The sequence below is a fragment of the Amyelois transitella genome, chromosome 14, assembly GCF_032362555.1.
Source record: "Amyelois transitella isolate CPQ chromosome 14, ilAmyTran1.1, whole genome shotgun sequence".
NCBI classification, from domain to species: domain Eukaryota; kingdom Metazoa; phylum Arthropoda; class Insecta; order Lepidoptera; family Pyralidae; genus Amyelois; species Amyelois transitella.
This window is the reverse complement of record NC_083517.1, coordinates 6620825-6638119: the sequence shown is the minus strand read 5'-3', so window position 1 is coordinate 6638119 and position 17295 is coordinate 6620825. Positions and strand designations below refer to the sequence as shown.

The following is a 17295-nucleotide window of genomic DNA, read 5'->3' as shown; positions in this document are numbered from 1 at the left end:
CTATTAAATTTAATTTGTAACGTTACGTTTGACACATGCGTACAGAAGTTGTTAGAAAAATATAGAATTAGTTTACTAATGCCTTTAAAAGTTTGTACGAAATGCGCGCATGCATTTTACGGAAAACATACATATCAGTTTAACGTACAATTATTACACAGAACTGCCATGGCCACGAGACAGTATAAAAAACGAACAAACGTGTGTTTCCGATACAAAAACCTCGGCTTCCTCCAGTTTGCTTCTAAGAACTAATGAAAGATACGTAAATAGTCGGACGGAACTGCGCTTCGGAAACGCGTCTGATGATGAGCTGATGGATTGGGTTGACATTGAAACGATACAGTTGTTAACAGGTAAAACAAGAATGCAAAGCACTTTTCTTATTAATAGAGTGGGTAAGTCTGGTGAAATTCTACCTTTCTAGTCTTTTTTAGTCATCGTGAGAAATTGCGCGTATTTATAAGATATGCGAATATTTACGAGATCGACGAGTTTTCAAAGTACTTAACAAGCAATTGCGATTTAAATCATATAAATTAATTGCTACATTTATTTTAGAACATTCAAAAGAATTATGTTGCCTATTTGATCCATTCGTATTCAAAGGGATTAACTATTCCGGGAGTTTCAGTGAGAATACATTTTAAACTCAACCTGTCAGCTCTTTATTATTTACGTTAAGCTTTGTACCTAGAATCATCTGTTATTTGAAACATAGGCGCCAAGTAACACTAAATAGACGATTTACTGAACTCGCCCGTAACTCTATTCTCGGTGAATTTGTCATATTGAGCGACCAGGGCCGCATTAAACTCATGTCCGTTTGCCATACTATGCCAGGGCCGCACTCGGTAAACATATTTGTCGGGTTTATGATAAACATATCACATAGTTGATGTAATCTAACTCATTAATCAAATAATTCAAACAGATGTTTTTATATGTAATAGGCTATTAAACTAGTAATATGCTCGGTGCATGCCGTGCTTTCAACTTTGAAGAACTCTTTGCTTGTTTTAATATAAAAACGTTTGACTAACTTAGTATCACATATCATACTTTACTAAATCGATGATTAAAAAGGTCATAAATTAACTATGAAATAAATCAATAATATACAACCTACATATTATAAAAAAGTTACCGAAAAAACTGTTCTGCTAACTACTTGTTTTCGTCGGGTTCGAGCTTCCATTTATCCACGTCAATTAGTATTACGGCGATTCGCGTAGTTGGTGCTAAAATAATGTGTTCACTTAGAAGGGGAGAAATAGAAGGTCTAAATAAAGCCGTATTACTCCACTTGGGTTTACTTAATCACTGTGACTCAAGTTCTTAACTTAAGGATGGTACTTTGATGGCGATGAAATTGTCATTAACTAAGATAAAATTCATTAAAAATGCCCATGACTTCAAATGCGTGATTTAGTGTATCAGGTATTATAGTTACCAAAATTAATTATTGCTCAGAGATGAAAACTATCTGTACATAAAACTTACAATATTATAAGAGGTGTAGAAGTAAATGAGCCTCAAAGTACCCACGTATAACACCTAGTATAAAATAAACTTGTATCTACTTGCCGTAGTTTAAGTAATGATTAATTAAAATATGTTAATTCGACATTCATTTTAATGTATTCATATGGGGTTAGTAGGTGAAATTATATAACCGATATAAAAAACGAGTTTTTTTTGTGATCCAGTTACCGTTGATCGGTACTCGTTCCGAGACGTAGATTTTGGTACTCGAGATAAATACCTACAGATAACTTTCTCAGACCGTCTTTTTAATTTCATTATAGTAGTCTATCATCAATCTCCATAAACCATATTTAATTAAATTCTCAATATTATACATTAAGTTTAAAAAATATAGGTATAATTATATCATGCGACTAAAGAACAAAAGCAGTAACAAAAATAATACCAAAAATTCGTAAGGCGAGTTGCGATTGTTGCCTATTTGTTTTTGTTGGCTCTAACTATTTAAAAACTAACATATCTGATAGTATCGAGATTCAAATAGTGACAGGTTGCTAGCCTATCGCCTAAAAGAAGAATCCCAAGTTTATAAGCTTATCCCTAAGTCGCCTTTTAGAACACCCATGGGAAAGAGGTGGAGTGGTCCTATTCTTTTTTCTAGTGGTGTCGGGAACTACACTCGATTCTATCATTAATCTAAACAGCTGAACGTGGCTTATTAGTCTTTTCAAGACTGTTGGCTCTGTCTTCCCTGCAAGGGATATAGATGTGATTATATATCTGTAACAAATTTGATATATCAATTTAATGCTATAAAGCTTAATTTATAATTATGTTTTGGCAACTTCGCGGACAAATATTTATTGCAATGATTAATATAATATAGCTCACCTGGGCCTTTTATCATTCCAAATACAACCATATATTTGCACGAACATTCTTAATGGATGTACAAGTACTTGAAAACTAGCCAAAAACGATAAAGCCAGTGTCTGGCTTCTTGAGAACCATTGCATTGATGCCTGCTTCCATGTTTAAATTTAATATACATATTATTATACTTCATATCATACAAATCCCAAATAATATTCACCCACACAAAGGTTTTCTGATTAACCCTATAATAGACTGTTAGATAATGCTATTAGCATTTAATCCGCCTATTGTACTTTACAAATTGTAATAGTTACAATAAAGAATCAATAAATATTATAAATACGAAAGTAAGTTTATTTGCCAGTAACGAGCACATAGCACATATATTATTCTAATACTTGGCTAGCAATAAAAAAAATTGTATAAAAATTACGTGATCACATGAAAATATATTACTGAAACTACATTATTAAGGAACACGTGATATTAAACGATTATTTTTGCAAACAAAATTAATCACAATCTAAATACTCGGTATAACCTATGTAGATTATCACTATATTTTAAACATTTACTTATATAATATTCTATTTAGTTTGGTAAAAACCAATATCATAAATGCGGAAGTATGTCTGTTACGCTTTCACGCTTAAACCACTGAACCGATTTTGATTAAATTTGGTACAGAGATTGAGTTGACACTAAGAAAAAACAAATTTGTTCCGAAAAAAGTGGGAGAAGGGTTAAAAAGAGAGATGAAAGATTGTCAGTGGAGTTTTACGGTGAAGGAAGTTGTTATATATGTCTAGCATGTTACAAGTAAATACGTTTCTGCCTGTACTTATAATAAGTTAACCTTGAAGTAAATGTGAAAATAAACTGCAAGTTATATTCGGAAGTTTGTGCAGCGAACTTTTGTATTACCGGATACGTCTGTTTTACGGCCATGGTCGGCTGGATTAAGAATACATGATTGCTTTAATTTTGCTGGCAGATGCTTCAGCTGAATAGAAATTCTCATCATATAGTATTTCAGCATTTTCTATTTTTAAATAGACTAACAATCAAAAATATTCCCACTTACGAGGTTGTGTGTTACAGTGTCTTTCCGATATTGACGACTGTTACACTTTTCGTAATCAAATAACAACACACTCGCTAAAAATGGGTCTATAAAAAAACCTAATTTGAAAATATTGCCATTCATATTATCACGACTATATCCCTTGCGGGGTAAACAGAGCCAGCAGCCTTGAAAGACTGACAGGCCACATTCAGCTGTTAAATATTTTACATTTACCTCGTTATAATATACTTTTTGAAAACATTACTTGCCTGAAACAAAGATGATCTGATTTATACATATGTAAATATGGCTATACTAGCTGTACCCACGACTTCGTCCGCGTGGAATTGTTATTTTGGGCATCATTTATTTTTGCGAACTGCCTCCTCAGCTTTATAAATTATAGCTGTTACCCATGACTTTGTCAGCGTCATTTTCTGTGATATTTTTGATATCGATTCAAAAACGACGATGTTCCATACAAACTTGCACCCCCTATTTTATCCCCTTGGGATAGAATTTCTGGATAAAAAGTAGCCGATATTCTAATCCAGGTTACTAACTTTATCTGTGCCGTTCGTTTAGACCCGTTCGGTAGATTTTGCGTGATGCGCGTACAAACATACAGACAGACAGACAAAAATTCTAAAAAAAATTGTTTTAGCTTTTATTTACCCTAACAAGAACCCTTTCAATTTTTTTTCTTAAATATCTTCAATGTACAGACAAAGTTCAGTTACAGTTTTATTATATGTATGGATTATAAGTAAAATATAATTCACAGATTCCTGTAAAATAAGAAGACGTGAATTATTTTTATTTCTGCCAAATTGAAAGCAAAAAGAAAAAATTTAAGAGGGATTTTGCCATAAAATTAATCAGTACTTATTTGAGCATTATTTAGAAAGATGCGCAGCAGCAACGATAACACATGAATAATTCAATTCTCAAAATTTAGGAATCTGTGTTTAGGTAACTAGAATTTGGAAATTTAGGACATCAAAAATTTAGTCTTTTTCAAAGAGTGTACATGTACTTTTAAGTGCTTATTGTTTTTCTTTTCATTTAAGTGAGTTCAAATTTCAAATATATAACCACCACATTGACTACTATATTGTTGCGTATAGTTCCGTTGCATACGAAATGGAATAAGAAAAGTCATACATACATACATATCATCACGCCTATTTGCCACTGGGGTAGGCAGAGACTATAGAAAAGTCATTATATTTGATATGTTGTAAAAAAAATTATACCGAAGTTTGTAGGTTTGCTATTCTTTATACTGGTTCAAATTGTCGGATATTTTATAAAAGAATATTTGATAAAAATATTATCATGTAGCTCCTCTGTATAAACTCCAAATCAAAATACAATATGTAGCTAGATGTGAACCTACTACTGAAAACTCTATAGAGACAAAGAAACAATGGAATGTTAAGATTTATTAGCCGTGTATTTCACGACTTTCTAAACAATTGCTTTGGCAGTCGTCGCCCTAATTGTGAAACAAAACAATTATCTACTTGCCAAGATTCAGCCTTGCCTAGTTTAAAGTCAATATTCTCAATTAAATAAACTTTTATTACTGAATTAATAAACTTTTATTACTGAATTACTACACAACAGCATCTCTCATGCTATGCATACAAAAAATTAGTCAAAAGATTAATAGATCGTACTGTAATTTCAAACTTATACATTACGTAATTATAATTCTATAAATGTTAGTTGTAATCATAACTAAAGAAACTCATTTTAGAATGAATGTCACGAATCTGAAGCACAAAAAAGGCCAGATCGTGGCGTTTAAAAAAAAATACTAAAAAAAGTACGGCTAATTCGCGAATTCAAAGATACAACTTATAGCCGTCATTTGTTCCGCTTAGCTTCCGTTACTTTCAACTGTACTTAGTACGTTGTCTGAGTTATTTGCAGTTTCGCAGTAACAGGAAATCTTTATAACACGATCGAGTTTCTTTTACTGCAGTATAGTTTTAGGACGTTAATTATTTTCAACTATCTAGCTAGTCTTCGGTGGATCTAATCAACGTTAAAGTGGATATAGACGGTTTAGAAATTTAACGTAATTATAAACAATACTTTCCCCATTTTTTAAATTACAAAAAATCTATTACTCAATATTAGTTAAAAAAAACTTACCTAGGAAAGGCTAATACTGTTTAGGTAATGAGCTAGTCAGCCAGTTTCTATTTCTTAATACTTCATAAGTTAACTTGATGAAATCATAAAGCCATCCAGTCTAACGTAGTATTTGAGTCGCGCTTTTTTTCTCTAGTAAATAATTTTTGTTTCAGCAAATACCTTAACCAAAATATATTTGGATACATCAATTCATTATATTTACTTTGTTACGAGTAATTTGTTACAATTTGACATTAGTACCTCAAGAAAAGAAAACGTTTAAACATCGAAAGCGTTAAAAAAATGCATTAATTGGTGACGTGGCTAAATCGGGACACGTTTAGAGATGGATGCATTTCGGTGCAAGTTCAAAGAGTAGCAGTAGTGTTAATGGCTAGCAAGACATTTTTCGGGAAGTAAGAATTATTTTAGTAATTGGATAATGCCCCGTTTCAGAGCAGAAACGATCGTATGATTCTTGGAATATTTGTGTTAAAAGCATTTAACCTCTTACGAGTAACATGGCAGTTTTACAAGTGTTTAAAAAAAATTTAAAAGTCACTGATAATAATCAATATAAAACATCACTTTGAGGAATTTTAAAATCGGTTTAATATTTGGAAAAGAACTACTACTTATGTAAAAATATTTTTTTTGTAAGCCACCTTATTCTGATTAAACCCTTTCTCCGAAGTTTAATTGTATAAATAATTGTTACACAATCTTCACTTAAATGAAGGTTGCAAATCAATTAGCATCAACAAAAAGACATTAGTTTCTAAGAACAATATAGAAAGTGAGGAAGCAATCTATCAAGTGTGGGAGTGATTCGTCCGTGGATTCCCGGAGGTGGCCTTTGAAATTTAACTTTCGGTAATAGGAAGATGGAATCGAGTGGTTGACGACAACTGTAATTTATTTTTTATAGCTTGAAAGATATTTATACAACTTCCGAATTTGGGATATTACAGTCTATACGAGATTGGAGTAAAGCGTTTTTGAGTAGGAACGCCAAAAGTAAGTTGGCTCTATAAATAGATTTATTGAACAGATCAAAAAGCATATTATTTCATCAAATAACATTGAAGAAAAACATACTATTGGTGTAAGACCAGTTTTATTAAAAAAAAAAATGCAGTGTTAAAATCACCATCTGCATTTAGTTATTCGGGTTAATCATCGTATAGTACTGTGCAGAGAGGTTAATTTCACTACAAATAGAACATTTTTGTGGTAAAACGATTAGAAAGGTTTTATACTATTAAGGGAAAATTATCTTAATTTAGGAGATACGAGTTGAAAATAAAGAACGTCTTTAATCAATTTGCAACGTAACGTTACATTGTTAAATCAAAGTCGAGTAGGAGTACTTAAATACGTTGCATTATAACTTTTTGCTTAGTAAATAAAAAAAAATATTACACAATTCGGAGTACCTAATCACTCCTACACCACACGTAAATATACTTTCTTTCATTGAAAAGAACCCACACGGGTGTATTGACACGATTCACGACCGGTTTCAAAATGAAGGCGGAAATTTCGATGTTTTGAATTGTTACGTAACAAACGTTAAACCAATTTGCTTACGAATATGTTCGCAAAAAAGAAATTACAAGTGTGTGATCGTAATGTGAACTTTGGCGATGGACCAACAAAAAAGCAATAACATACAATTATCATAATAAACTATCAAACAATATTATTACTGTTGGTCACAATTTAATTATTATTGTAATTAAGACGCTTCAACCTACTAAAAGAAAGCATGGTTCTCAATTGAAACACTTGAACAAATTAAGAACGGTTAACAATGATCGATAGATACTTTATTATAACTAAAAATTAATATCGTAATCATGGGTGTACCCTCAAATAATTTGGGAAGATTCCTTATTTCATGTGGATAGGTGTGCTAAAAAGAAGTGCATTTTAAAATAACCTAATGTAGTTGATAGTTTAACAACGAAACCTTAAACAAACACTTTACTCTTCCACATATTAAACACAGTCGGTCAATGTGGACATTGTGAAGAACTATTACAAAACCATTAGTTGAATAACAAGACTTGTTGTGTTACATTGCACATTAGTTGACATTTAAGCCAAATTATATCATTGACCTTTGTATGGTGTTCTAGCTGCAATATTTATCCATTTCTCTCGTTATTTAGGTTAACTGGCAGGGAATGCTTTTAGCAATTAGTACTCGTACGACCATAGTAATGTTGTATTAAATTTACCAGTCAATTTTGGCCATCGTAAATGATTGAATACAAAATCAACGAAGACAAGTAGCTGTCAAAATTTTACAAACTTTTTTCATTTATAATATTTTACACATAATTTTCTTTGTACAATTCTGAAGTGGAAGAAAGTATGGGTCTAAGTTTAAGGATTTTAAAGGAAAAGTTACTCAGGCCTCCCTTTTTCAAACAATCAGTCTAACAGTTAAGATCCTGGATCCATTGCGGACCCTGGGCCCCAAAGCATAGTGGTAGAGAATGCAACCAGATACACAAATATGGCAGTGAGGCTAACAACCAATAGTAAATTATAAGTCAAACACTGCACATTGAATGCAACGGAAACAATGCATACAAATCACTCGTACTTCCTTCAGCGTTGATTTACTAAAAGGCAAATTAGTGAAAGAGGTGATTTACCATACCACCCACGTAGGCGTCAGTGGGTAATGGCAGAGCATCCGTTGTATGACACACGTTAATGAAAGGGATTTTATTGCAATTATTGGAAACGTGTTCACGTTCAAAATATTGCATGCTGTGCAGTTATTACGACGTAGGTCGCATACAGACCGATAAAATCAAATTTATCAATTCGTCCGATTTGATCAGTAGGTGCGAAGCTTAAAAATAAAAATTTACAAATACAACTTAACCACAACTTAAAACCAGACAATTATATTAATGAAAATCAGTACTTATTAAATTCCCCATTAAAATCGACCCCAAAGTGATTCTTAAACTCCTGAAAATACGAATAACATTGTATCTAAACATATTAATCATTCATACCTATTAGGTTTAAAAACACTAGATAGAATTACTTATTTTATCTAGTTAGTTAGTTTATTTTTTTAATGCCATGTGTGTACCAGGAGCAACTTAGTTAAATTATTATTATTCATGAAAAAAGCAACTTTATAAGACCAAATATAGCATGTTGTGGCCTCGTATGCAAGTTATGTAGGTACTTATCTAATCACATCAACATGCAATACCTACATACATATGTAAGGAAACTTGATTGAGTGCAGGAAGTGCATTTTAGTACAAATCACCGACGTAAAGTCGATCAAGTTTATTTCTTTTATAGGTACTGATAAATATTAACTTCGTCGATTGCACTTTGGTAAAACTCTGTTACTTCATGAGTACCTAAAGATCAAAATCATTATCTACCTTTGCTTTTCTCATACGGATTTAGGGTTCCCCACTGGTTCTTCTTTAACTCTTCAAAATCACTGCAAATGTTCAGTTCACTGGAGAACGCCTTTTTATGAACTATTAATCTTTTTTTACTACTTTTAGTATCTGGTTGAAACATTGACACGAACTTGTGAATTGGACTCATATCAAAAAATATAATGATTTGATACAAAAATTGAAAAAACAAACTATAACAGAGTCATAAAAGTTCCAAATAAACATAAAAATAAGTTTAAGTTGCACTACACATTCACACGAACGCGCGCGAGAAACTGTTACAAAAATATTGACTTAGTAAAATCGTTAAAAGTCGTGCGCAGGCGACGACAGTGTCGTCGGCCTTTCTTTTGACTATTGCGGCTTTGCTTCGCCGGCAACTGCGGCAAGGAACTTTCATATAACGTTCACTCAGGACATCAATGCCATTTAAAATAAAAGTCCATCATTTATGTAGCTATCGACGTTAACGTAGCCTTCGAATCTTGTGTTCTGGGTAAACTGTATGGCTTTGTTTACCCTGAGATAAGGAGATGTGTTCGCGCGTTGTAAAAAAAAACCATCTATTTTAACCGACTTCAAAAAAGGAGGTTCACGAAAGTTCTCAATAGGCTATTTGACTGTTATAAAAATATACATTTCTTTTATGTCATCAGTCTTAATATTATTTTTTGGAGCGATTTGAAATTTGCGCGAGATAAAAATATTGCATTATATTAACAAAATCCGTCTCCGAAAATTAGGATTTTTTATGCAGCTGTCACGTGACTAAAAACGACCGTGATTGGCTTGTGACGTAAATTACGTATAAACAGACTGTGGATCGCACCGTTCCTTGATGTTCGCTATTATTTTTCAAGATTTTATAAGTGTTTTATCGCTTAGGATTGCTCAGATAACATAGGTATTTAAGTAATAATGGAAACCAATTTCGAGAAAGCTGACAGTCGAAACCTACCAAAAGTGGACGCAGTAATGGTTGGCGTTTTTATTGTTGTATTAGTGCATTGAGGCACTGCACCACATTTACAGGAACTAATTTTAATAATTTGTACTCATATGACGTGGCACAAGTTAAATAAAACAAGAGAAAATCAAAACTATTCAAAACACCAACAAGCTCTGTATGATATTTATGCGAAATTTACGTCACTGCATGCCATGGCCGCCATATTGCTAAAAGTCGCGTTTTGGCGGCATATTTGAATATTGCATTTTCTTTTTCGATTTTTTAATAAAATAGTTAAAATAAAGAAAGAAAATAATTTTTTAGGGCTCCTTATAAACAAATAAATACCCTAAGATAGTTTTTAGAACTTTGTCAAATAGCCTATTCGACTGAAAATTGTTTCTGTATTATTTGTAGGTATTTAAGCGGGCACCGGCCTCAGAAATTGATGTAGGTAGGTTAGCTACCAACCCAACGAATTGTTAATTTAAATTTCGATTTTGTTTTTCTAGTGTTTCTTGAAGTCGGTTTAATTGTTTTTTTTTTTCATATTATAAATGAGCGTTGACAAGGGGTTACGACTTGGATATGTAAGTAGTTATTGGTAACTTTTCTTAGCAGTTTATTCTTTTAGATTTTCATAAGAAAAGGAATCATCGAGGCATGGTCCAGAGATTGTAGATATCAACAAACTAAAGATTAAGAGTTACACCATCTGCGGAGTAAATCTTAAACTAAACGTTATGTTTCAAAACATGTGCAATGACGACAGTAAGATACTGAGTTGTTCATGGCTTTACCACTAGATGGCGTTAGGTATGCAAAATGGTGACATGGTTAGTCAAACCGCGAAATTTCTATTTATATCGAATACTTCTATCGTTTAAGTTTTGGAGTAAAACGATATAAATACCTACTTTATAAGAATTGGGTTTTCTGTTTTTCATGTTTTTATGTATTTAATTTTTATTGAAAAGCGTATGCAAAATTTAAGGAAAATTGTTTCTTTATTACACGTATAAGAATAACGCGTGTAACCTTACCTTTATTTGTGGGTAAGGTAGTAGGCCGCTGAGCTGGTGCCCGATGAGAAGGCGGTTTTCGGGGGGACGGCGGCGGCGCCAGGGAGTTTCGAGAACGAACTGCCACAGGGGATGCTGTAAGCTTCTGCACCACGCCATTTTTCTTGGCTGAAACACAAAATTTTGGCATAAGTGTAAAATAACGCTTTTTTATTACACACTGTCCAAAATCAATAATTTATATAAGTGCGATTTTGTCAGTTCATTTAACATCGCATGGCTTGAAAATTCAAATTAGTACTAAGTGTAGAAATCCGAACAGCATAAGTTTACGTATAAGTTAAGATACTTAAAGTAAAACGGGAATTTTTTAAGCTAAGCGGTTAGGTATATCAGTAGAGCAAAAGCTGTACTATCGTATGTGTTATACGAAACCTCAAACAAAAGCTAGTAGGTATTAAGATAATTATCAGTTTTCTTATAATCTTCTCGTAGGCGCATGAGATGCTAATAAATCGAACCAGTTACTTTGTTTGACATACTTTTGAAAGGACAACCTTTGCGCAGGCGCTATTGTCTATGTATACTCAGCTTGCGTAACTAAAGACTTACGACACAATTCGTTTATTGTTTGTGAAGATTATTAATCTTTGTTTGTAAATGAAATAACTACATTCTTAAAACATATTCAGTGAGTGCTGTTTCATTGGGTATAGATTTGCCGGCACATAAGTTGAATAATGCACAGCGCAGTGGAAGTGGAGTACCTACCTAATAATAATTTTGCCGTGAGGTATGTATAGTGTTTTGGTCATTATAGTACAGTCAACAAGATAATTTGTTTAGAAACTCGAATTAAAAAAAAAAAATTAAAACTTATAAATTTTTTGTATGCGTACTTAGTAGTTAATAGAGTAAAATTTTTTGATTTATGAAAACATAAAAACTACTTTTTACTTACTTAAACTACTTATATTAACCACAACCCTATTAGATAGTAGTTACCTGCCCAGACCTCCACCGTTTTGGCCCAACTTATGTACGGATAGTGTATTTTTGTTAGTAGGTAATGTGATGTTACGTGTAAAGCACATAAAAAAAAACTGACCACAAAAATGCAAAGTTACTACACACAGACAACTTTAAGCTTTATAAAATTGTAATATATTTTGTGCAGCCAATGTTTGGAAATCCTCATAAGGTCGTATGATTAACAGCATAAAACGAAACATTCATTTAAACTTTGATGAACTATACTAGTAATATTGTAAAGAGGGTAAATTTGTAACTTTGTTTGTTTGTAATGGCTGATCTTTGGAAATACTGAAGCGATCATGAAAATTCTACGTTAGTACTATGGGCAAAGCAGTGGAAGGTCGCTAGTATAACACATATCTATTTGTTTGTTTCTTTAGTAAAAACTTTACAAGAAAGTTGACTTCAACGATGGCGAATAGAATTTCTTGGAAATCCATCTAATCATATGGAAACTAAAGCAAAGGAGCATTTGTATGAATACTTAAGCATACAGGGGTGAATCATGGTCAATAGATGACTCACCCTGAGCAGGTGGGGGTTGCGACTGCGGAGGGGTGAGCGGTGGGCGGGGCGTGGGCGCTGTGCCGCTTTCACGTTTCTTGCCGTTTCCTGAAAAAAAGAATTAATTTCGTGAAGTTTCCGTAAGTACAAGCAAAAAAAGACTGATTATAGAACTAAACAAGGTGGGAAGAGTTATCACATAAACGAGTAACGATTCAAATAGTGACAGACTAGCAACCTGTCACTATTTGAATCTCAATCCTACTACTATTATAAAGGCGAAAGTTTGTATGGATGTTTGTTACTCATTCACGCAAAAACTACTGAACCGATTACCATGAAATTTGGTATGTAGGTAGCTGAAGACCCAGAATAACACATAGGCTACTTTTTATCCCAGAGTTCCCGCGGGATTGATAGGGTTTCCATGCGGACGAAGTCGCGGGCGGCCTCTAGTTCTATCATAAAGTCAAAGAGCTGAACGAGCTGGCTTTTTAAGACATTTGGCTCTGTCTACCCGGCCAGGGATATAGACATGATTATATGTATGTAAATTTAATAAAATTTTGAAAGTAATTAAAACACTAATGAAAACGTAATTTATACATTAAAACTATTTTATTTTTAGAGACACCAATGCTGTCACATTGTATTGAAACATTTTATAACAAAATTTTTCATTGTAATAAATAAAGAATATGTTTATATGAATGGATTTCAAGAAAATTTGGCACAACGTTAACATGAGGACTAAGTTATCTGTTTCACCATAAAAGCCTCCAAGAAATAGTCATACTGTTCACACCAGTACCTCATTTATTAAAGGCATGGTTATACATATTAATGATATTTGATATGTGATGTAAAGCGTTAGGCTTAGAAAATATTTCTCCGATTTAATACAAACTTTCGCAGATAATTATCTATCATCTGTCATGGTAATATTTTTTACGATAGTATCTTTTAAATCGGACGAATAGTGGGAAGAAGTTTGCATAATGAACAATAAAATCGTCTCCACATCACGAGTACTTTTAACATAGTATCTGCACAAGTTTTTTAAATTTTCATAGAGAGTAAGTATAATTAAAGCTGAGATAAAATAACTTCGTAACGTGATAAATTAATTTGTTTGTCTTATTGCTAAATATTTATTAGAACTTGTTATACTAAAACCAATAAAAAATACTACCTCTACCCCGCAGGGATATGACTATATGTTTGTATGTATAATATATATGTTATAAAAAAACGTAAGCCTCTAAGACTAAAATGTAGTAGTATCTCATTTTTAGCAAGAACATTTATATATTTTATATGTGTGTTACACGTAAACACGTGAACAGATAAGCGGATTACGGTTAAAAGACTTCCACATGCATAAGCATGTGAAAACTGAGATTATAGTGTACCTATATTTATTTAAATTTGACAGAAGCATAGAAATCTGTATCATTAAAATTTTTGTAGATATAGTAGGTAGTGAAGATCATTAAGTTAAATGTCGATTTAAAAGTTTATTGCAACTTTTTATTCTATTATGTTTATTTCAATATTATTTATAATTTAACGTGTGAAGTTACAACTTACAATACAAAAAAAAAATTTTAATTGAAAACTCAATAAATAATCTATTAAAAAAAACGTATCAAAATTATTTATTTAAAAAAAAAAATTTAAAAAGGCTAGAAAAATGAAAGCTTATTGCCTAGGTAGGTAGCTAAGTAGGTACATATTAAGTCAAGAAACCCGTACATTGACTCCTGCCTTCAGTATTTGATAATTTGTTTCCATGATTTTAATTATAGAGCCTCGATAAAGTCGATGCCTAGGGTAACGACCCTACCCCACCTAACATGAAATTTTAAAGCTAATACGATTATTCGTATTCGGATATTATTATCCACCTCTTAAACATATGAGAATTCAAATAGATCTTTGAAAATATCCTGTTTGTATTTCTTTATTACTTTACTGTAAATTCTTTTGTTTTTATAATTATAATCGCAAACACTCACCTCTGGCTCCAAAAGAGCCGAAGCGCTCGCGAGCCACCGCTATCTTATACTTTTTGTCGCTCGGAACGGGCAGCTTTGACGGGTATTTCTCAGAGTTACTTCTGTATAATTTCTCCTTTGAACCATGGGCCCCCATCTTTGGTCTCTTCATTAAAATTCAAGACATTTCACATTGTTTCCATTGTGTTAATTCACTGTTTGATAGGCACTTTGAGGAACTACATAGTCTTTTTCACTTTAAGTCACATCACTCGTTTTAAGAGCATGGCTCTTATTTTTATCACTATCACCTAATTATGAATATTTGCATGACAACTCTAAAGTAAATTTCGTTAGTTACACGATGGTTGTAATTTTTTGGATTAAATGTGTCATTAATTTAGTTCGGAACGTGGCAATATTTCTATGTTCTACCTCATGGGGCGGAGTAGGAGTTTCTAAGGCTAATTTAATATATCCACATGTTAAGTATTCCGTTCATATTGTCAACAGGCAATCTGATTTTCTTAGCATTAAATCAAATCGAACATCTAACAGATGCTTCACATAGTAAAAGTAAGTACCACGTGGCAGTGCACAGTCAACAAAGCCGGTTCGCTGATATAATTATTGCAACGCGAGTCTATTTTGGAAGTCGACTCACACACCACCAGTTTACCAAGACCCCTCTCTAAATAAGTCTTCGTTAAAATTAACAACAGTTCTCACCAACTGGGTGAAATCCTGTGGCTCATCACAAACTGGCCATTTCACGCATTACCGTCCGTTAAAAAGGATCTTTTCTGAGCTGCTTAACTCGGTCATTTGTCATTCAATGTTACATTATTACACTAAGTATGCTTTGTAATTTCAAAACATTTAGTCACCGGCAAATGTGAATATTTTTAATTTTACCATTTTGCTGAGCGACATAATATTTAAAAATTAAACAAAATACCATATTTCTAAAGTACTAAATTAACGATTGAGCCATATTTGATGGTAAAGAGCCTTTGGTGTAACTTAATAACGAATATTTTGCAGTAGAGAATCTTAGCAATACAAAGTTCAGTGTTAATAGCAAAGAGAAAATGTGGAAGTTGACCGGCGACTAATTTCCGTCCTATGATAACTTGGTACATCATGGAACTGGCAATACCTGTCCTAGATGAAAAATAAATCTAATGGACCTGGTGCCAATACAGTACCAAAATACAACCTGTTCCTTTATGGGGTTTTCAAACCAATGACATTTTGTTATTTTTTTTTAAATCGATTGCGAATTTAATAGTTCCCAATACCAAGAATTCATATTTTAATAACAGAACAGCCTTCTGAAATATTTTGTTATTGGCCACCAAGATAAAAGAAATGATGAAGTGATTTATCTTAATAAATCATTCAGCGCTATTTTCAAACAAACACTCCGTCTCGCCGCTAAATTAGGGCATGTTAAAATTAACTTTACCAATGGAACTCAAATAAGATATTTTATTTTTAAATGAGTTTTTAAAATTAATTCTTCGATTGCTGGTAAACAATAGTTGGTTTTTTACTTAAGCTAAATGAATAATACTAGACTACCTCAACCAAAATGTGGACTACTACAAAACAGGTTAGGTTCTGTTACTGATTCTTTTACTCATAAAATAAAAAGGATTGTAAGTAATTGTGTTGGTCACTTTTTTTTGACTACTACTGCTTCAGAATTTTGAGGATAGATACTATATTCAATATACTTTTTTTTTAATAAGTAATTTATACAACTGCAATGACTACTCATTAAGATAAATTTGATAAATTAAACTATACTTAAAAACATTTTTAAGAGTAACAAGTCATTCAAACTATTCTTCTAATAAATACCAAAATGATAAATAAATATAAAACTAATTAGATTCAATTAGTTTTATATTTATTTATCATTTATCAAAACAACTTCAATTTAAGTCAGAACAAAACAATCTTCAATTATCTATCCGGCCTATTGAAATTTCAGAATGAAACTTCAATAAAAACAATTCAATGAGATAACTAAATAAATACCTAACACCAAACACACTGTATTAACAAACAATACAAAACAATGAAATCACAATGTCGATTGCATATACGATATATGCAATCAAGATTGTGTCATTTCAATTTAACTAGCTTTCATCTTCATTTCCGTGGGAATTTCAGAAATTTATCTTCTACATTCATATCTCCCAAATCAAACTGATTTCTAGACTGTTGGTTTTGTGTAGCTAGATCTATGTGGATATGAATCTCGGAATTACTGAGGACGCTGCTGGAAACACGAAAATTAAAGAGCGAGAGAGTTCTGTGAGTTATTTGTTTAACATTAGAAGAACTATAACTAATCTGTCCCTATTAATTTGAATTGAACAATTTATTCAAATAAAAAATATGTAAAACGTTTGCGCACAATCACGATCACCAGTCAGCAAATATTAAATTTATTAAATCAATATCTACTTGCACCTATCCGTTTGTTTTTCGTCAGCCTTACGTCATCTATAATTTTGGGTTACACCAAGGCTGCAAATTATGATACTTTGTATGGGTTTTATCATGTAAACATAAGGTCAACGACTGATTAAAATCAGATTTTTTTCAGAGTGCCGTGTGTTCACGGTATCTTTTGTTTTTAGTTACACTCAGATGAATTATTACTTCAAATATTTCATGATTTATTAAAAAAATTTTTTTTGTAATAACTGATGAACAACGAACTATTTTAGTTAACATTAAAAAAATC

At 32.2% G+C, this 17295-nt stretch overlaps 1 protein-coding gene across 2 annotated transcripts in view; it reads right to left on the bottom strand.

Moving 5' to 3' along the window:
- Positions 1 to 17295, bottom strand: part of LOC106132373 (uncharacterized) — a 65170-nt gene that overhangs the window by 23535 nt on the left and 24340 nt on the right. For both annotated transcript variants that reach the window (XM_060947676.1, XM_013331758.2), the window contains exons 4-5: positions 12556 to 12642; positions 11017 to 11163 (exon numbers count right to left, since the gene is read on the bottom strand). In XM_060947676.1, the coding sequence (XP_060803659.1) occupies positions 11017 to 11163; positions 12556 to 12642 (234 nt within the window). The remainder of the gene's footprint in view (positions 1 to 11016; positions 11164 to 12555; positions 12643 to 17295) is intronic.